General features: G+C 50.7%; 2 protein-coding genes across 4 annotated transcripts in view; one reads left to right on the top strand and one right to left on the bottom strand.

Annotated features, from left to right (window-relative positions):
* Positions 1 to 1,462, top strand: part of FUK (fucokinase) — a 28,255-nt gene extending 26,793 nt beyond the window's left edge. The window contains exons 23-24 of one of the 2 annotated variants that reach the window (XM_025369484.1): positions 366 to 589; positions 765 to 1,462. In XM_025369484.1, the coding sequence (XP_025225269.1) occupies positions 366 to 589; positions 765 to 866 (326 nt within the window). In that variant the 3' untranslated portion in view covers positions 867 to 1,462. The remainder of the gene's footprint in view (positions 1 to 365; positions 590 to 764) is intronic. The other variant, XM_025369485.1, reaches the window with a different exon arrangement.
* A 291-nt stretch (positions 1,463 to 1,753) lies between these two features.
* Positions 1,754 to 21,112, bottom strand: part of COG4 (component of oligomeric golgi complex 4) — a 43,319-nt gene continuing 23,960 nt past the window's right edge. The window contains exons 11-19 of one of the 2 annotated variants that reach the window (XM_025369486.1): positions 20,485 to 20,651; positions 19,222 to 19,387; positions 13,581 to 13,643; positions 5,256 to 5,372; positions 4,242 to 4,334; positions 3,600 to 3,683; positions 3,272 to 3,373; positions 2,866 to 2,994; positions 1,754 to 2,328 (exon numbers count right to left, since the gene is read on the bottom strand). In XM_025369486.1, the coding sequence (XP_025225271.1) occupies positions 2,194 to 2,328; positions 2,866 to 2,994; positions 3,272 to 3,373; positions 3,600 to 3,683; positions 4,242 to 4,334; positions 5,256 to 5,372; positions 13,581 to 13,643; positions 19,222 to 19,387; positions 20,485 to 20,651 (1,056 nt within the window). In that variant the 3' untranslated portion in view covers positions 1,754 to 2,193. The remainder of the gene's footprint in view (positions 2,329 to 2,865; positions 2,995 to 3,271; positions 3,374 to 3,599; positions 3,684 to 4,241; positions 4,335 to 5,255; positions 5,373 to 13,580; positions 13,644 to 19,221; positions 19,388 to 20,484; positions 20,652 to 21,112) is intronic. The other variant, XM_025369487.1, reaches the window with a different exon arrangement.

Below are 21,112 nucleotides of genomic sequence, written 5' to 3'. Positions count from 1 at the left end.
ATCTGAGGACAAAATTTCCATCATGGGAAAGGCCCTCCAGCCCCACCTAACAGGAAGCAGAAAGGGGAAGGGACTCACCCCATGGCTGAGTTCCAAGGAAGTCTGAGCTGGGCAGGGCCCCAGTGCGTGGCTTCATAGCTCCCTAGATGCCGACTGTGCTGGGTGTGGTGTTGGTCGCTTCCTGCACATTGGTCCTCAGGCAGTCCTGGGAAGTGGGCTTGTTACTTCCAGCTCCAGCCAGCACTGGAATCTGGCTTCTTTACCATGACACTGGCTCAGCAGCACGTCCTGGCACTTCATGCAATCTCCAGATGGGTGCTGAGTATCTTGGCCCAGGCACATCACTCCCCTCTGCCCCACCTCAGGAAGCCTGCCTCTGCTGGGCCAGTGCCTGACCTCATACTGGGAGCAGAAGAAGCTCATGGCTCCAGGCTGTGAGCCCCTGGCTGTGCGGCGTATGATGGATGTCCTGGCCCCCCACGTGCATGGCCAGAGCCTGGCTGGGGCAGGCGGTGGAGGCTTTCTCTATCTGTTGACCAAGGAGCCACAGCAAAAGGAGGCCTTGGAGGCGGTGCTGGCCAAGACCGAGGTACTGATGGGGCTGGGGTTGGTCAGGAGACCTCTTGGGGCAAGAAACCTCACTGTGGCCCACCAGTTAACCAGGGGCTATATCTGCAAGTTCCCCTGGTCCTGCAGGCTCAGTCCAGCCTCCAGAAGGCCTGAGATTTGTCCAAAGCCTTCTAAATACTTCCTGTCCTGTCCAGGGCCTTGGGAATTACAGCATCCACCTGGTTGAAGTGGACACGCAGGGCCTGAGCCTGAAGCTGCTGGGGACCGAGGCCTCAACCTGTTGCCCTTTCCCATGAAGCTGGCTTCTCTCTGCAACAGGAGAAAACCTGGAGCTACAGTGTCCCCCACCTTCCTTGCCCCATGGGAACCTCCACCTCCTACTCCCCACCCACCTCTGCGAATCTGCTCCCAAAGGAAGCTGACCAGAGCAAGACCTGGGCAAGCAGAGAGTGCCTGGGACAGGACTGACCTGGTGGACAGTGGCCTAGGTATAGCCTCTGTTCCTCCTGGACATAAGAAGGTCCCAAGCTTAGTATCCCATGTGGCCTTTACAAATCCTATGGCTGGCCTTCTCATTCCACGAGGGCCCTGGAAAGGGTTGACAGCCAGCCTTGGCATATGGCTGGGAGTCCCTTGGCAAGGCCAACCCTGAAGAGGCCCTCCGAGGCATTCCCTGTGGCCTTCCTTAGAGTTGTAGACTTCACGATTCACCCTCATGGGAGCGTGGGAGTGAGGGTGGCGGTCCCTTGCCAAGTTGGTGGCAGTGACCCAGCGATTCACTGCCATCCCAGGCCTTAACCAGCAAAGCTACGGACCGTGCCAAGTGACCTGGTGCCTGTGGGAAGTGGGTTCTCAGGACTGGCATTCTTGGAATAAAGTCACTCTGTCCTTACAGGTGGTTCTCATAAAGTCACTTTTGCTCCTCCTGGGAGCAGTTCCCACTTCCTACACCATGGGGAACTGGCCCTGCGGTGATCCAGCTTGTGGTGCTGAGGGCCCCATAGGGGCGTGAGGGTCTGGGACTGGATGGGGGCTCCTGCCATCACGTGGGTCCCGGACACAGCTGTGTGCTGCACTGCATGTGGGAGGAAGCTGAGGTCTTGGGTTTTGCCTATTTCAGTGCAACTGGTAGACCTGCCCTGCCCCATAGCATCTGGCCCTCCCTGGAAACAGCACACTGGCATCTCTCCAAGGGGTAGCTTTATTCAGGGATCATAAACATCACAGCCTTTCCTCGAAGTCAAGCCTAACTGCTAGGTCCCCAGATGTACCCAAGTTGTCTAGGGCTGGCAGGGTAGCTTGTTTGCTGTAGTGTTTGAGGGCAAGAGACTGACCATCCACGCAGAAAGCTGGCCTGGGCTGCCCACTGCCTGCCGTGGCTTTCCTACCTCATTAAGAGCCCGCTTCTCTTGGTGGGGAGACGCTGCCCCCAGAGCATCACCTGGCCAGGCCTGAGGGCAGAGCATGGAGGGGGTCCAGACCTTGTTTCTCTGCTGCCAGCTGTAGAAAGGTCTGGGCTGTCAGATCTCCCCCAAGTCAGACAGTCTCGCTCAGCTCCTTGGCTGGGGCCCCTTCGGGAACAGGCCCGGAAGTGTGATGAGCCAGGTGTGTTCACCCAGGCAGCTACAGGCGCAGCCTCTTGATATCTTCACTGCGGAAGTCTATGCGCAGGGCCAGCACCTGGCGCACTTCAGCAGGGGTGAGGCGCCACGTCAATGGGCCGGAGTTGGGTCCCCAGTAATCGAGGATCTCGGTCACCTGTGGGGAAAGATATAGAGACCAGTCAGCAAGGTGGGGCTATTCTGAAAGAGGGCTCTGGCCTCCACCAGGGGCAGAGCAGGGGCACCTGGGAAGGGGAAGGTGTCCTGTAGGGCTGGCTGCTGGCAGAGACATGGTTTAGAGGGAAGTGGCAGGGATCCATCTTTGCCTCTTTCTTTTTTTTTTTTTTTTTTTTTGAGACGGAGTCTCACTCTGTCGCCCAGGCTGGAGTGCAGTGGCCAGATCTCAGCTCACTGCAAGCTCTGCCTCCCGGGTTTACACCATTCTCCTGCCTCAGCCTCCGAGTAGTAGCTGGGATTACAGGCGCCCGCCACCTCGCCCGGCTAGTTTTTTGTATTTTTTAGTAGAGACGGGGTTTCACCGTGTTTGCCAGGATGGTCTCGATCTCCTGACCTTGTGATCCACCCGTCTCGGCCTCCCAAAGTGCTGGGATTACAGGCTTGAGCCACCGCGCCCGGCCAATCTTTGCCTCTTTCAGTCACCCCTCCGTGGCTGGGCCAAGGGCGAGCCACCTACCCGCTCCAGATTGAGGATGGTGGCCATCTGGGAGAGCCGGGCAAACTTGTCTCGGATGGTCCAGGTGGTCACCGTGGTAAGGTAGGCAATGAGTGATCTCAGCTCTTTGTCAAACTGCAGACCGCCCAGCTGCAGAAGAACCCAAGCCCAGTAACTACTTAGGCCTGGCCAAGCAGAACTGGCCTCCAACTGCCCCCAGAGCTGGGTGGCAAGGCTGGCCAGGCCTCAGGTGGTGCCCTGTGGCTCCAGTTTGCTCTACGGCTTCAGAAGTCAGGGCAGAACTGGACCCAGACATGCAGGGCCTGTGGGCAGCAGACAGAGGGGATGCAAGTCCTGGGGTGGTGGCATGGCTTATCTTCCTCAGAGGAGAAACGCGAGCTGCAGACCCATGACCCCTTTACCTTACCCGGTTAAAGGTGGATTTCAGCACCACTTTCTCCAACTCGACGGCAACAAGGCTGGTCATGAGGCCGGTTAGGCTGTCGTAGATGACCGGGGACAGGCTGGCCTGCACACAGAGGGTTGACATCAGAGCCCCACCTAACTCCTCTGCCTCTACGCTGGAGTCTTAGGTGGCGAGGATGGTTAGGTGAGGCCACGGGGCAGTGTTTCTACAGGTTAGGGTTGGAAGGGCTTCCAGGGTTCCCAGAAGGAATGTGATGAGACCCTGCAGGCTGCTGGTTTGGGCAGAGGTGGGTAATTTCCCTAAGTGGATCCCTAGGGCCCCTACTCACCTTGAACTCCGCCATTTGCTGCTCCAGGTTAAGGATGAACTGTTGTACCCAAGGGTCATTGGCTTCATAGTCATTGAATTCTTCCTGTTGTCAGGAAGCAGGACTGGTGGTCACCATGGGCCTCTTTCTAAGAAGTACCATTCACTGCCACCCACCTCTATCCCTCTAAGAAAATAATGTAAAACGTTCTTCCTTTCCTGTGCCTTGACTCATCTAGTTTAAAACCAGCTCAGACACCCAGGCTGGCAGAAACTGACCAGCAAACAGCCCAGGGCTGTAGCAGAGGCCCACATAATATGGTAAAGTTCCTGGCATTTTATTCCTTCTTGGATCTCATGTTCTACAGGAATGAAATCACTAGGCCAGGAGGAAAAAAACGCTTCTAAGTCTATCATAGGTGGGGCAAAAAGAGCTCCAATACAAGGGAATAAGTTAGGTCAAGGCAAACTCCATGTCTTTCTGAGCCCTTCTGACTAGGGACAAACTGTTTCCTGGGAGGAACCTAGTCTTCAAGGGTGAGGGTGGGGGAAGTGGGCTGGGAAGCATGGAAGGTCTAGTCTGTTCAGATGGCTCCGCTCCCTCCAGCTGGGGCTAGGGGTGAGGGGTCATTGGGGCTTGATGGCTGCCTGTGGCCAGGCTAACCTCCTCGATGTTGTGGGAGACGGAGAAAAAGCTGTTGATCCAAGGCTGCACCTGTGGCTTGATGGCTGTGCTGTTGAGCTCCGTCAGCCCTTCCTGCACAAGACAAGACAAGGTGGAGACATGTAACACAGAAGGCACACCTCATCCCTTCCCTCTCTCTTCTCCCCATCCCTCCCTTCTCGTTCCCTCCCCATCCCTTCCATCTCTCCTCTCCCCATCCCTTCCCTCTCTCTTCTCCCCATCCCTTCCCTCTCTTCTCCCCATCCCTTCCCTCTCTTCTTCCCATCCCTTCCCTCTCTTCTTCCCATCCCTTCCCTCTCTTCTCCCCATCCCTTCCCTCTCTTCTCCCCATCCCTTCCCTCTCTTCTCCCCATCCCTTCCCTTTCCCTCCCCATCCCTTCCCTCTCTCCTCTCCCCACCCCTTCCCTCTCTCGTCTCCCCACCCCTTCCCTCTCTCCTCTCCCCACCCCTTCCCTCTCTCCTCTCCCCATCTCTTGACTGCAGGGTGTTCTTCCAGCCCTGAGGTTTTCTGCAGGCCCTGTTGGAGGTTATAACAGAGCTAGTGCTAATGAAAGGAGGAGCCAGGAACATGCCCCTTTCCGGATCTCAGATGATTCAGGTCCAGGGTAACAATGAGGCCTTGAGACTATTCTGATAGACTCACGAGAGATTTCAGAATGCCGGGTGCTAGGCAGCACCTGTGGCTAGGGCCACAGGTCAGAATAACCATGTGACTCTGCTTCCTCTGAGCATCTTCTGAGGGCTCTTGTCATTGTGGGGCCAAGTGGAAAGTCTAGAGGACTAGAGGTTGGCTTGTCAGTGTGACAACTTCACTGCTGAAAAACCAACAGGGCCTTTAGTCTCAAGGGACCTGCACAACTCCAGGCATCAGGGCTTGCTTGCTGCTCCCTCACCCATCCTCCTGGCTTCCTTGCACACGATGAGCCAGCTAACAATCTTCTCAGAGCAACATACAGACACAGGATTCAGTCAGCAGTTGAACCTGGGGCTTACCTGCAAGAGGTCTCGGAATTTGTTGGACACGGCGGCCAAGTCAGAAAGGCAGCTGTCAAACTTGGCCTGGGCCTGCTCCCCTCCAATGCCCTGGCTGAAGAGCTTGGTGCAATCACTCTAGGGGAGAACACTGCTGTAAGACCACCAAGCATGTGTGGGCCATGGGAGTGTGAGGAGAGGCACCAGCCAGTTCTACTCCTCCAGCCTTCTCTGGGTGTAGCTATGGCCTGTCAAGAGTCCTGGATGGGTTTCAGAAAACCTCGATTCTATCCTGGTGGCTATCCACTTGGCTCCCACTTCCCCCTCTGTAATATGGGGGGTACCAGTGTTGGGGAAGTGAATAAGAAACAGAAATACCACAAAGTTTTTCCTATCTTTAGAGTCAGACATTCCTAGGTTCAAGTCCTGGCTCAGTCATGTATTAGTTGAGTGACCTTGGGCAAATGATTTAAAGTTTTTGAGCTTCAGTTTTCCTGTCTATAAAATGGGAACACCAATTCCTGCTCCTCATGTATGAGATGAAGCACAACATGCCTAGCTCAGTGCCTGGCACAGGAGACACTAGCTATTATTGCTATAGTTCCTCCTTTTATTTTCTTTTTTCCCACTTTTATATTTATTTACTTCTCTTTAAATTTTATTTAAATTTACCAAAAAACCACAAAAGCCAGTTTCTGCTTCTTAAATATTTTGGTCTGGCTACCAAAGGGAGATGGTTAAGATCATAGCCAATGTTTAAGGGCTTACTGTACACCGGGCTTTGTTCTAAGCATTTTGCTTTTATTACAGTACCAGGCTGGGCGAAGTGGCTCATGCCAGTAATTCTAGCACTTTGGGAGGCCAAGGTGCAAGGACCACTTGAGGCCAGAGTTTAAGAACAGCAGGGAAACATAGTGAGAAGCCGTCTCCACAGAAAATTAAAGAATTAGTTGGATGTAGTGTTGCACCCCTGCATCCCCAGCTACTCAGAAGGCTAAGGTGAGAGGATCCCTTGAGCCCAAGGGTTCAAGGCTGCAGAGAGCCATGACTGTGCCACTGCACTCCAGCTGGGGCAACAGAGTGAGACTAAAGTACCTATTCTGCTTAAAAACCAAACAAAATGAAAACCAAAAAACCCCCAGAACTACTGTAAGTTACTCTGACCTTCAGAAAAAAAAAGTATCTCCTTTATGAAGTAGGTAAAATTATCCCCATTGTACAGATGAGGAAACTGAGGCACAGAAGTTAATAATTTATTCAAAATCATGGCAATAAGTCATGAAAGGCTGAGCACGGTGGCTCACTATTGTAATCCTAGGACTTTGTGAGGCCAAGGTAGGAGGATCACTGGAGCCCAGGAGTTCAAGACTAGCCTGGGCAACAAAGCGAGACCCTGTCTCTCTTTTTTTTTTTTGAGACAGAGTCTCACTTTGTCGCTCAGGCTGGAGTGCAGTGGCATGATCTTGGCTTACTGCAACCTCTGCCTCCTGGGTTCAAGCGATTCTCATGCCTCAGTCTCCCGAGTAGCTGGGATTACAGGTGTGCGCCACCACACCCAACTAATTTTTGTATTTTTAGTAGAGATGGAGTTTCACTATGTTGGCCAGGCTGGTCTCGAACTCCTGACCTCAGGTGATCCACCTGCCTTGGCCTCCCAAAGTGCTAGATTTACAGGTGTGAGCCACTGCGCCCAGCAGAGACCCGTCTTTTAACGTAGATAAATCATGGAGCTGGGACTCTAGGCCAGGTATTCTGACTCCAAAAATCGTGTTTTTTGTTTTGTCTTGTTTTGTTTTTTTGAGACAGCCTCGCTCTGTCACCCAGGCTGGAGTGCAATGGCATGATCTTGGCTCACAGCAACCTCTGTCTCCCAGGTTCAAGTGATTCTCCCACCTCAGCTTCCAGAGTAGCAGGGATTACGGGCACCCACTATCATGCCCAGCTAATTACTGTATTTTTGTAGAGACAGGGTTTCACCACGTTGGCCAGCCCGCCTGAGCCTCCCAAACTGCTGGGATTACAGGCGTGAACCACCGTGTCCAGCCTGTTTCTAATCACCACACTACAGCATAGGTGTAGAACTCTCCAGGGGGAACTGCTTGAAACTTGTGTTTTAGGTTGTCAGGAGCTGCCACATTTCTTGTAGCCTCCTTAGAAAGTTCATGCTGTTTTGGCTCCAGAGAGGAAGCAGAGTGGAAGAACTCAGAGGGACTCTTCTAGCAGACAGAGGCCCTTCACTCCCACAGTATTCCTGACACTTACTGTCTTCGAGCAGTCTTGTAACCTCCCCTGTAAGCTGAATGTCATGCCACCTGATCTGCCTATCTCTCTTTTTTTTTTTTTTTGAGACGGAGTCTCGCTCTGTTGCCCAGGCTGGAGTGCAGTGGCCGGATCTCAGCTCACTGCAAGCTCCACCTCCCGGGTTTACGCCATTCTCCTTTCTCAGCCTCCCGAGTAGCTGGGACTACAGGCGCCCGCCACCTTGCCCGGCTAGTTTTTTGTATTTTTTTAGTAGAGACGGGGTTTCACCGTGTTAGCCAGGATGGTCTCGATCTCCTGACCTCGTGATCCGCCCGTCTCGGCCTCCCAAAGTGCTGGGATTACAGGCTTGAGCCACCGCGCCCGGCCTGATCTGCCTATCTCAAAGGGCTGCTGATGGGGCTAAGTAAGAACATCTGTGAAATGCAAATCTAAGGGCAGCTGGGATTTATGGAAATAGGTTTTTCAGCTCTTTTACTTGGCTAATTCTATGAAAGTTATAAGCTCGCGTATGAATTTCTAATATTTCCCCGAATTTTACTTCCAAAACCCAATAGACTCATGTTAAGGATAAGGTCAGAAATAGCCTAAAGTGCCATGACTTAAAAACAATGATGTCGGCTGGGTGTGGTGGCTCATGCTTGTAATCCCAGCACTTTGGGAGGCCGAGGCAGGCAGATCACGAGGTCAAGAGATGGAGATCATCCTGGCCAAAATGGTGAATCCCTGTCTCTACTAAAAATACAAAAATTAGCTGGGCATGGTGGTGTGCGCCAGTAGTCCCAGCTACTTGGGAGGCTGAAGCAGGAGAATCGCTTGAACCTGGGAGGTGGAGGTTGCAGTAAGCCAAGACTGCGCCACTGCACTCCAGCCTGGGCAACAAGAGCGAAACTTCATCTCAAAAAAAAAAAAAAAAAGGCCAGGCATGGTGGCTCATGCCTGTAATCCCAGCACTATGGGAGGCTGAGGCGGGCGCATTGCCTGAGGTTGGAAATTTGAGACCAGTCTGGACAGCATGGTGAAACCTCATCTCTATTAAAAATACAAAAATCGGGCCGGGCGCGGTGGCTCAAGCCTGTAATCCCAGCACTTTGGGAGGCCGAGACGGGCGGATCACGAGGTCAGGAGATCGAGACCATCCTGGCTGACACGGTGAAACCCCGTCTCTACTAAAAAATACAAAAAACTAGCCGGGCGAGGTGGTGGGCGCCTGTAGTCCCAGCTACTCGGGAGGCTGAGGCAGGAGAATGGCGTGAACCTGGGAGGCGGAGCTTGCAGTGAGCTGAGATCCGGCCACTGCACTCCAGCCTGGGCGGCAGAGCGAGACTCCGTCTCAAAAAAAAAAAACAAAAAAAAACAAAAAAAAAAAAACAAAAATACAAAAATCAGCCGGGCATGGTGGCAGGTGCCTGTAATCCCAGCAACTCAGAAAGCTGAGGCAGGAGAATCATGGAAGTTGCAGTGAGCTGAGATCATGCCACTGCACTACAGTCTGGGCAACACAGCGAGAATTGGTCTCCAAAAAAAAATAGATAAATAAAAATAAAATAAAATAAAGACAAGGCCAGGAGAGGTGGTTCATGCCTGTAATCCCAGGACTTTGGGACGCCAAGGCAGGTGGATCACTTGAGGCCAGGAGTTCGAGACCAGCCTGGCCAACATAGCAAAACCCCAACTGTACTAAAAATACAAAAATTAGCTGGTCATGGTGGCAGGTGCCTATAATCCCAGCTACTCCAGAGGCTGAGGCAGGAGAATTGCAGAAGTTGCAGTGAGCTGAGATCCTGCCATTGCACTCTAGCCTGGGCAACAGAGTGAGACTCCGTCTCAAAAAAAAAAAAAAAAAACCGCCGGGCACGGTGGCTCACGCCTGTAATCCCAGCACTTTGGGAGGCTGAGGCGGGCGGATCACAAGGTCAGGAGATCGAGACCACGGTGAAACCCCGTCTCTACTAAAAATACAAAAAATTAGCCGGGCGCGGTGGCAGGCGCCTGTAGTCCCAGCTACTCAGGAGGCTGAGGCAGGAGAATGGCGTGAACCCGGGAGGCGGAGCTTGCAGTGAGCCGAGATCGCGCCACTGCACTCCAGCCTGGGTGACAGAGCAAGACTCTGTCTCAAAAAAAAACAAAAAACAAAAAACAAAAAAACCCAACAACGGGCTGGGCGCGGTGGCTCATGCCTGTAATCCCAGCACTTTGGGAGGCCGAGGCGGGCGGATCACAAGGTCAGTAGATCAAGACCATCCTGGCGAACACGGTGAAACCCTGTCTCTACTAAAAATACAAAAAATTAGCCAGACGCTGTGGCGAGAGCCTGTAGTCCCAGCTACTCGGGAGGCTGAGGCAAGAGAATGGTGTGAACCTGGAAGGCAGAGCCTGCGGTGAGCTGAGATCGCGACACTGCACTCCAGCCTGGGCTGCAGAGCAAGACTCTGTCTCAAAAAAACAAAAAACAAAAAACAAAAAACCAACAATGATGACAGCCAACTTGTTGAACACATACGATGTGACAGATACTATATTATCGGTATATTATGCCACCGTATTTATTTTAATTTTTGAGACGGAGTTTTGTTCTTGCCCAGGCTGCAGTGCAATGGCATGATCTCGGCTCACTACCACCTCTGCCTCCCGGGTTCAAGTGATTCTCCTGCCTCAGCCTCCTGAGTAGCTGGAATTACAGGCATGAGCCCCTACACCTGGCTAATTTTGTATTTTTAGTAGAGATGGGGTTTCTCCATGTTGGCCAGGCCAGTCTCGAACTCCTGACCTCAGGTGATCTGCCCGCCTTGGCCTCCCAAAGTGTTGGGATTACAGATGTGAGCCACCGCGTCTGGCCTATGCCACCTTATTTTATTCCATCCCCCATTTTGAGGCTTCTTTGGGGGTAAATTCCTAATGTAATCCAGTTTACAGTACTATAAACACCCGCCTGACTGTTCTCTCTGAGCCACCCCTCTCTCCTCTGTGTGCTGGCTCCAGCCTCCTCCTCAGTGTGCCAGCATAAGGCCCACACTTCACACCAGGTTGTGCACCGAGCCCTTTGTCTCTGCTGCAAAGCATCCTCCTTTGTACAATTGTTCACTGTGGAGGCAGGGCCCTGGCCTCACTTCTTTCCCAGAGGCTGAGTTTGGGAGTGGGGAAGAACTGGGCCCCTCATTTTCCAGTAGTTCACCAAGTGATCTCTCCATGCTGTTATTTTTATTTTGTTAAATTTAAATTGATTTTTACTATTTTAACTTTTTTTTTTTTTTTTTTTTTTTTTTCAGACGGAGTCTCACTCTGTCGCCCAGGCTGGAGTGCAGTGGCCGGATCTCAGCTCACTGCAAGCTCCGCCTCCCGGGTTCACGCCATTCTCCTGCCTCAGCCTCCCGAGTAGCTGGGACTACAGGCGCCCGCCACCTCGCCCGGCTAGTTTTTTGTATTTTTTTAGTAGAGACGGGGTTTCACCGTGTCAGCCAGGATGGTCTCGATCTTCTGACCTTGTGATCCGCCCGTCTCAGCCTCCCAAAGTGCTGGGATTACAGGCTTGAGCCACCGCGCCCGGCCTTTTTTTTTTTTTTGACACAGAGTCTTACTCTGTTGCCTAGGCTGGAGTGCAGTGGCATGATCTCGGCTCGCTGCAACCTTCACCTGCCAGGTTCAAGTGATTCTCCTGCCTCAGCTTCCTGAGTAGCCAGGATTACAGGTGTGTACCACCACGCCTGGCTAATGTTGTATTTTTAGTAGAGACGGGGTTTCACTATGTTTGCCAGGCTGGTCTCCAACTCCTGACCTCAGGTGATCCACCCGCCTTGGCCTCCCAAAGTGCTGGGATTATAGGTGTTAGCCACCACACCTGGCCACTATTTTTACCTTTTTTTTCTTTTGAAATGGAGTCTTACTCTGTTGCCCAGGCTAGAGTGAAGTGGCATGATCTCGGCTCACTGCAACCTCCGCCTCCTGGGTTCAAGCAATTCTCCTGCCTCAGCCTCCTGAGTAGCTGGGATTATAGGCATTCGCCACCGTGCCCAGCTAAATTTTATATTTTGTATTTTTAGTAGAGACAGGGCTTTACCATCTTGGCCAGGCTTGAATGCCTAACCTTGTGATCCACCTGCCTTGGCTTCCCAAAGTGCTGGGATTATAGGCATAAGCCACTGCGCCCAGCCTATTTTTCCTTTTTAAGTGATGGGGGGGGGGGTCTCATTATGTTGCCCAGGCTGGCCTTGAACTCCTGGCCTCAAGCAATCCTTCTGACTCAGGGTCCCAAGTAGCTGGGACTACAGGCACAAGCCACCCAGCTACTGTTATTTTGAGATGGAGCTTCGCTCTTGTCGCCCAGGCTGGAGTGCAGTGACGCAATCTTGGCTCACTGCAACCTCCACCTCCGGGGTTCAAGCGATTCTCCTGCGTCAGCCTCCCGAGTAGCTGGGATTATGGGCGCATGCCACCACGCTCAGCTGATTTTTTTGTATTTTTAGTAGAGACAGGGTTTCATCATGTTGGCCAGACTGGTATCGACTTCCTGACCTCAGGTGATCCACCCACCTCCGCCTCCCAAAGTGCTGGGATTACAGGCATGAGTCACCACGCCCGGCCCAGCTACTATTATTTTTAACTGTTAATACAACTAGTAAGTACCACTGCATGCCTCTCATGTACTAAGTGGTTCATGTTATCACATTCATCTCGCAACAGTCCTGTGGCACAGAGGTCATTATCCTCTTTTATGAATGAGGAGACTGAGGTTACAGAATTTTGCCTAAGGCCACACAGCTGGGCAGTGGTCAAATGAAGATCTGAACTTGGGGTGTCTGGCTTAAAAGCCCAAGCAATTTCCACTATACTCTGCTGCCTTCCTCTAAAAAATAACAGCTACCAGCTTTGTATAGGATTAGGCAAACCTTATCTTAATCTCCTACATTTATACAGGGATTTGTCATTTTTATAAGGTGCTTTTGATACTGATTTTTCTTTTTTTTTTTTTTTTAAACAGAATCTCCCTCTGTTGCCCAGGCTGGAGTGCAATGGCGCAACCTTGCACCGTAACCTCTGCCTCCCAGGTTCAAGCAATTATCTGCCTCAGCTTCCCGAGTAGCTGGGATTACAGGCAGCCGCCACCATGGCTGGCTCAGTTTTTGTATTTTTAATAGAGATGGGGTTTCATCTTGGGCAGGCTGGTCTTGAACTCCTGACCTCATGATCCACCTGCCTCAGCCTCCCAAAGTGTTAGGATTACAAGCGTGAGCCACCTCACCCGGCCCTGATCCTGATTTAAAAAAAAGTTTTTTTTTTTTTTTTGGTAGAGATGAGGTCTCACTACATTGCCCAGGCTGGTCTCAAACTCCTGGCCTCATGTAATCCTCCTGCCTTGGCCTCCCAAAATGTTGAGCTTATAGGTATGAGCCACTTGGCCTCAATCCTGTTTTTTCATTGGACTATCAAAGAAACCCAAATTAGGGCAGGATGGAGCTATGTATCTTATTTTGTAGATGAGAGAACTGAGGCTCAGAGGGCTAAGGGACTTGGCCAAGGTCACATGCCAACTGTGTGCTGGAAGATCTAATTTGTGTGTGTGTTATTTTCAGACAGAGTCTGTTCTGTCCCCCAGGCTGGAGTGCAGTGGCACGATCTCAGCTCACTGTAAACTCCGTCTCCTGGGTTCAAGCGATTCTCTCTTTTTTTTTTTTTTCAAGCGATTCTCTTGCCTCAGCTTCCCAAGTAGCTGGGATTACAGGTGTCTGCCACCATGCCCAGCTAATTTTTGTATTTTTAGTAGAGATGGGGTTTCGCAATGTTGGCTAGGCTGGTCTCAAACTCCTGACCTCAAGTGATCCACCCGCTTTGGCCTCCGAAAGTGTGGGATTACAGGCATGAGCCACTGTGCCTTGCCTGGAAGATCTAATTTGAATTCTGATCTTCCAACTCCTGAGCTTTCCCCCCTGGTCCAAGGATGCCTTGCTATCATGTCAGTCACCAAGAAATCCCCTCGAGTGTGGCTCAACGTCACCAGGATAAGCATCTTCACCATGATGTGTGTATAGGGCTCTCTCTCGACATGGGAAAAAGTGGCTGCTGACCACCGATAGGCAATTTCCCTTGTACCTCCAGTGTCTTCTTCAGAGTGGAGATGTTTTCACTGCAGACTTCCACGTTGTTCAGAGTCACCTGGGAGATGAGGAAGGAAGAACGTGACTTCCTGCCGACTGTGCCTGCCACCCACTCCAATGCCAGACTGGCTGACAGCTGCGCTCCATGAAGCTCAGAGAAGGGCTGGCTGGAGTTCAGACTCGGGCTAGTGAAAGCCCACACCGCTACATCTGAGCAGGACGCTTAGATCTTGGATTGGGCAGAATGGGGAAGCAGGCTGGCCCTTTATTCTGTGCCTGATACCAGGGAGCCTAAAGCTATCAGGACCTCAGAGGTAGTGAGCTCAAGTTTCAGGTCTTCTTGTACTGTGTTACCTACAGAGCAGAAATAACTCAGGCATACAGGTCTGGGATAAGTTCTGAGGCTCCAAATGGTCAAGCCCCAGGTCAGTGACACAAAGCCTGACACTCATTAAAGAAAAGCTTCCACAGAGCCTGCCACCTATGAGGTATTGTCTCATTCTTTAACTCATGGAGTCTGCCAAATACCCCCACAGAACACATATTATCAAGCCCAGTACATGGGAGGAAATGAGACACCTCAGAAGGTAAAATGATCTGGCCAGGCGCGGTGGCTCATGCCTGTAATCCCAGCACTTTGGGAGGCCGAGGCAGGTGGATCAAGAGGTCAGGAGTTCAAGACTAGCCTGTCCAACATGGCAAAACCCTGTCTCTACTAAAACTACAAAAAATTAGCCGGGCATGGTGGCAGGCGCCTGTAATCCCAGCTACTCGAGAGACTGAGGCAGGAGAATTGCTTGAACTTAGGAGGTGTAGGTTGCAGTGAGCTGAGATTGCGCCACTGCACTCCAGCCTGGGTGACAAGAACAAAACTCCGTCTCAAAAAAAAAAAAAAAAATGTAAAAGGATTCACCAAGGTCAGACAGCAACTGATTCAGCAAATATTTACTGAGCACCTGGATGTGTCAGGCACGGTTCTGGGCACTGAGAGAAAGTAATTAACAGAACAGACATGGTCCACGCCTCACAGAACTGACATTCCAGAAGGGAAGCCAGATAGTAAACAAATGCATTATATAATGTCAGGAAGTATAATAAAGCAGGATAAGGGACAGACACTAAGAGTGACAAGGCCACAAAGCTGGAGCCAGGCTTAGAATTTGGGTCTCTGGGCCGGGCGCGGTGGCTCACGCCTGTAATCCCAGCACTTTGGGAGGCCGAGGCGGGCGGATCACAAGGTCAGGAGATCGAGACCACAGTGAAACCCCGTCTCTACTAAAAATACAAAAAATTAGCCGGGCGCGGTGGTGGGCGCCTGTAGTCCCAGCTACTCAGGAGGCTGAGGCAGGAGAATGGCGTGAACCCGGGAGGCGGAGCTTGCAGTGAGCCGAGATCGCGCCACTGCACTCCAGCCTGGGCGACAGCGCGAGACTCCGTCTCAAAAAAAAAAAAAAAAAAAAAGAATTTGGGTCTCTGAGATTCCAGATGGATAAACAGGTGGAGGTTCCTGGGGAGTGGCCACCTGGGGGCATGGAAGCTCCATACCCCTTCCCCCATAATTTGCCCTCTTCATCTCTTCATCTATATCCTATATAATATCCTTTATAATAAACAAATAAACTAAAAAAATGAATTCAGGTCTCCCTACTCTGGTCCAAAGATGACTTTTTTCATAACACGACTGCCTTACAGACTAGGTGCAGAAATACCAATGATAAAAGTAGCATGGGCACGGTGGCTCACTCCTGTAATCCCACACTTTGGGAGGCCGAGATGGGTGGATCGCCTGAGGTCAGGAGTTCGAGACCATACTGGCCAGCATGGCAAAACCCCGTCTCTACTAAAAATACAAAATTAATCGGGCGTGGTGTCAGGTGCCTGTAATCCCAGCTACTGGGGTTGCTGAGGCAGGAGAATCGCCTGAACCTGTGAGGTGGAGGTTGCAGTGAGCCAAGATCGTGCTATTGCACCCCAGCTGGGGCAACAAGAACGAAACTCCATCTCCAAAAAAAAGAAAAAGTAGCATGGGGCAAAAGTATTAAGGCACTAATTGCTCTGGCCATTCAGAGGAAAGAACAAACTGTTTTGGTGTGAGGCATTCAAGGAAGGTTCCATGGCAGAGTTGGTAGCTGAGCTGAACATAAAAGGGTAGAACACAATTCTGACAGGAGATGAAGGTGAGAACATTTCTCCACCCCCATCAGCCTCTCTCTAGCTCACTGTCCTATTTGATATTTTCTTTTTTTTTTTGAGACGGAGTCTCGCTCTGTCGCCCAGGCTGGAGTGCAGTGGCCGGATCTCAGCTCACTGCAAGCTCTGCCTCCCGGGTTCCCGCCATTCTCCTGCCTCAGCCTCCCGAGTAGCTGGGACTACAGGCACCCGCCACCTCGCCCGGCTAGTTTTTTGTATTTTTTAGTAGAGACGGGGTTTCACCGTGTCTTGATCTCCTGACACAGGAGATCAAGGAGATGGTCTTGATCTCCTGACCTTGTGATCCTCCGTCTCGGCCTCCCAAAGTGCTGGGATTACAGGCTTGAGCCACCACGCCTGGCCTTGATATTTTCTTAACAGTCCTTAGGATTTCCTGACATTGTCCAGTTTATCTATTTCTTGTCTGCATGGATCTAGCCTGTTTTCTTCACCACTGTATGTCTATACAGCACTGTCTACCTTTCTGGTTGATGGAAATATTCTAACTGCACTGTCTGGTACGGTAGCCCCCAGTCATATGTGGCTATTGAGCACCTGAAGCTTAGCTAGTACAACTCAGGAAGTGGATTTTTAATTTAAATGTAGATTTCAATAGCTACCTGTGGCTGGTGGCTACTATGTTGGGCAGTGTAGCTCTAGAACCCAGAACAGTGCCTGAAATTTAGAAGTTTCTCAATAAATATTTGTGGAATGAGTAAGACAGTGAATGAACATATTCTGGAAAGGGGATAATATAAGCAAGTGCAGAATGGCAGAAAACCCAAAAAGGTATTTGGGAAATAGCAGACTCAGTTCACAGACACGTGAAGGGAAGTGGCAGGACGTAGAGCTGCGAGGGGCAGAGCCTGATGGGGACTTGGGTGCTCTGCTCAAAAGTTAGCCCTGTGACCTGTGGACAGTGGGCTGGTACTGAGGATTTTTAAAGCAGGTGAATGCCACATGAGCACAGCCGTGGTTCGAGAATACTCATCTAGAGGCCATGTGTGGGAGGAAATAGAGGGCCTGGGGATCCCACTGCTTGTGAACTGGTGTGCTAGGGGCATGATCAGGAAGGCAGGGGTGAGGTAAGGAGGAGTCAGACTTCGAGACATGAGTCAGGAGCTTCAGGATTTCAGCGTAAAAGGAGGATCTCAGAACCCCAGGGGCTGTGATTAGGAAGTCCCTCTCATCTTCCCTAGAGTGCTTCCCTTGTCAGTGTCCTGCAGCCAATGCTGAAAGTCATGATGCTGACAGTGCTGCTTAGGCTACTCTGATGTGGACAGATAAGCCTAAAGGTCTTTCTTTAATATGCCATAACATGAGGCCTCTAATGTCACAAGTTTCCAAATAACTGTCCTGTCATGACAGCTGAAGGACGAAAGCCATAAGTGTTTCCAAGGCATTTAAGAGCACCAAGAATAACTGTCATGAGTACTTATGGATTTGAGTTCAAATGGTATTGATTTCAAAGTTTCCCCTGTACTGACAGCCCTAGTAAGCGTGGATTCACTGGGCTTATTCCCTACCCACAGTGCATGATGTCAGTACAGTTGGAGAATTCATCTTGACAGCCAGATGAATCAAGGTGACATAAAAAATAGGCCCTGCAATGGGAGTGATGACATTTTAAATCCTTGGTGTCAGGAAAACCAGAAACCTGTCACCAAGCATTTAGTATCGCCTTTCTTTTTGGTCTTATCTTCTGGGGCCTCAAACAATGAAACTGTGTTAATGGGAGGTCCTCACAGAGCGAACATGCACTGGCTGGTTTTGGAGACGTGTAGTCAAGTGGTGGAAAATGGAACTGAAAAGGTGCGATGGGTTAGATTTAGGAGGGTTAAACGGAGACATCTAGCTTTGATGTGGTAGGCAGCAAGCAGCCAATGATTATTTCTGAGCACAGAAATGAAAGTAAGTTCTGTAAATAAAATCAAAGAATACAAACAAAATAAAAATTTAAGTTGGTTCATGATGTGATGCTGGTTGCTGGGCATTTTGGCAAAGTTCTCCAAAGGTAACAAATTTCACAGGCAACAGTTTTTTGGATCTGATCTGTTTTTGGCAGCAACTGTCATATCCTAGATTGACAGAAACCATGTCCAGGGCAAACATTTTCTATGACAGGAAAAGAGTGGGGCTGCCTAAACAGCTTTCGTATTGGATCTGTCTCATAACCTGCTACTATGGGTTCCTCTGCACAGGGGTTGGTAGATATTAGCAAGTTTAGGCTTCTGTCTCTGAAAGTAACAGCTCTGAACTCTTTTGGGGGTCACAGATCCTTTTAAGAATATGATAGCCAGGCACGGTGGCTCATGCCTGTAATCCCAACACTTTGGGAGGCCAAGATGGGTGGCTCACTTGAGGTCAGAAGTTCGAGACCAGCCTGGCCAACGTGGCAAAACCCAGTCTCTACTAAAAAAAAATTAGTCAGGTGTGGTGGTGCATGCCTGTAATCCTAGCTACTTAGGAGGCTAAAGTAGGAGAATCGCTTGAACCGGTGAGGCGGAGGTTGCAGTGAGCCAAGATCACGCCATTGCACTCCAGCCTGGGGAACAAGAGCAAGACTCCATCTCAAAAAAAAAAAAAAAAAAAAAAAAAAGTGTGATAAAAGCTAAGGACCCTGTGTCCAGAAAAATGCACGTGAACATTTTTGCATCCAACCCCACCTGTGGACTACAGATGACAGCTCTGCTACTAGATGTTTCTTTCAGGCTCTGAGCCTCAGGAGTCAAGACTCAGAGTGTGGCCAATGTGGGGGATGGAGCAGAATGGACCTGGACTGTGCTACTCCCGTGCGTGCTAAGACAGCATGTGCCAGAGAGGCCTGATCCTGAGCTTAGGACTCATTTGTATTCTCTCTGGCTCATCATAAACTGCTTGTTGCTTTGTACAAATCTTTTCATCCTTCTGTGCTTCTCCTTTCCACACAACAGCAAGGCTTGCTGCTTTATCACATCTGTCGTTCCAGGTAGCTAAGGGCTTTAATAAGGCCTCCTTTCCAGAGGAATTGAAAGCCTAAGACATGTGCTAGTAGAGCAGTGCTGGCAGGCCTGAAGGACTGGCGCCTGCCCATACTGCGGGCCTCTCCTCAGAGAAGCAGTCTGGTGGCCTGGCACAGATGGTGCAGTTGGTTCTGTGGCAGATGCAAGCCAAGCTTGACAGTCAGTGGGCTCCTCAGCAGCTGGGCAGCACTCTGGGGAATGAATGCTAGGTGATAGCTGGGCAGGCCAGCCTCTGTTGTGGCTCAGGCTGTTCAGAATACATCCCTGAGTAAGAAATCGTTTCAGAACCTTCTAGGAGGAATTTCTCTTAAAGGAGGAATTTTCCTTCTATATAGACACTGGAAGAAAGGTCTCTAGCTAGAGGCCAACTATACTGTGGCTTAGCAGTCATAGTGTAACCTCTCAAGATAAACCAACCCAGCTCGTGAGCTGTGGGGTACCTACCAGGAAGGACAGCTTCGCCTCGTCAGTACTCTCGATGCCTTTTGTGTCAAATTTGCCTTGCTGGAGGCTGCTGTGCATGATGTTCACGGCACTTGTCACCCCGCGCTGGATGTCCTGGAAGGTAGTGGCCGGGAAGCCCATCCGCAGCTTGTTACACAGAACATCCCTGGGGGACAGGATGGTATAGAGGGATTGACAGTGCTCAACTTGGCCACCAGGACAGAAAGACCTGTGTCCACCACCCTGACGCAGCAGCACAAGGTGCTCTTTTAGGGGGTATAACCAGTCCTTAAGACCACTGTAGGAGACCTGAGGAGCCAGGGTATGAAAGTAACCAGCACCCCTCAAGGACACTGATGTGACAAGAACATACAGAGGAGACTGGCCAATCTCCATTGCTTATGAGGCTTTTAGCCATCACCACTGCACTCCAACAAAGCTGTGCAGCTGGCCAGGTGCGGTGGCTCAAGCCTGTAATCCCAGCACTTTGGGAGGCCGAGACAGGTGGATCACGAGGTCAGGAGATCGGGACCATCCTGGCTAACACGGTGAAACCCCATCTCTACTAAAAAAAAATACGAAAAACTAGCCGGGCGAGGTGGTGGGCGCCTGTAGTCCCAGCTACTCGGGAGGCTGAGGCAGGAGAATGGCGCAAACCCAGGAGGTGGAGCTTGCAGTGAGCTGAGATTGCTCCACTGCACTCTAGCCTGGGCGACAGAGCGAGACTCTGTCTCAAAAAAAAAAAAAAAAAAAAAAGCTGTGCGGCTTAGTGAATGCAGTACCATGTAGGAGTTGAGAACAGGTTTTGAGTCACTCAGTTCTGGATTCTACCTCTTACTCCTAAGTGGTGGATCTTTGACGAGGATGCAATCTCCCTAAAGCCCAGTTTCCTCATCTATAAAACAGAGCTAATAGTACCTACCTCATAGGGTTGTTATTAGGACTTCAAAAGAGCAGGAGGTTAGCATGGTGCTGACAATGGTACCTAGTGGTGGTATTATTCATCTGAACTGCCTGTTCTCTCTCCTCCGTCTAAGGGCCCATAGCTCCTTCAGTCTAGTCCAGGGAACAGAAATTTGGCCTATGAGATATATGGCTGATCAACAGCTTCCTGGAGCCAAGGATACTATCTTAGGGATAGGAGCTTATGTCCTGTATAGAACTTAACTAGAATCATGAGGACAAAGGGCAGAAACAAATGGGCCTCGGGAATCAACAGGAAGGGCCTTTCTGCCTAGAAAGGAGAAAGGGAGTCAACTGTACCTGAAGTCAGACTCCAGCTCTGTGGTGGCGAGGTTGATCATGGCACAGAGACAGTCAATGCTGGAGCTGGACAGAGCCCGTCCAATGCACTTCTTAACAATGTAGAAGACATCATCCACCATGCTGGAGGTCAACTGGCCCTTCTCATAGGTGTCCAGAGCCACAGCCTACCCAAAAGGCAAAGTCAACACTGAGGGTCCCAGTTGTGCATGTCATCTTCTAGATGATTCTGGATGGCCCTAGCTCTGCTCCCTTTTCTGTACCTTGTCCATGTTTCTCCCAACATGGCGTGTTCTGGTCACGAACTCATGTGCATCCTCCTTGTCAAAATAGCTCACTTCCCTATTGATCACTAGGTGAACAAATTAAATATTTTGGGCCTTAGCCCTGCAGAGATCCATTACCTGGGGGGTGTAAGACATCTGCAGAGGCCCTACTTCCCTGAGGCTCCTTACCCACAAACCTTCAGGGAGGCAGGGAACAAGTGGGTTCCCTGGAGAGCTGAGCTGTTCTTTTGTAATTCTTGGGAAGGAGGTCCTAGCTGGGTATACAAAGAGCACGACTCCAAAGATGCTCTCTAACCATACAAAGTGGTTCCATTCAATCTGCATGCAAGAGTATTCTCGAA

Source organism: Theropithecus gelada, chromosome 20, assembly GCF_003255815.1.
Source record: "Theropithecus gelada isolate Dixy chromosome 20, Tgel_1.0, whole genome shotgun sequence".
Taxonomy (NCBI): Eukaryota; Metazoa; Chordata; class Mammalia; order Primates; family Cercopithecidae; genus Theropithecus; species Theropithecus gelada.
The sequence above is the reverse complement of the archived record's forward strand: the minus strand, read 5'-3'. Positions and strand labels throughout refer to the sequence as shown.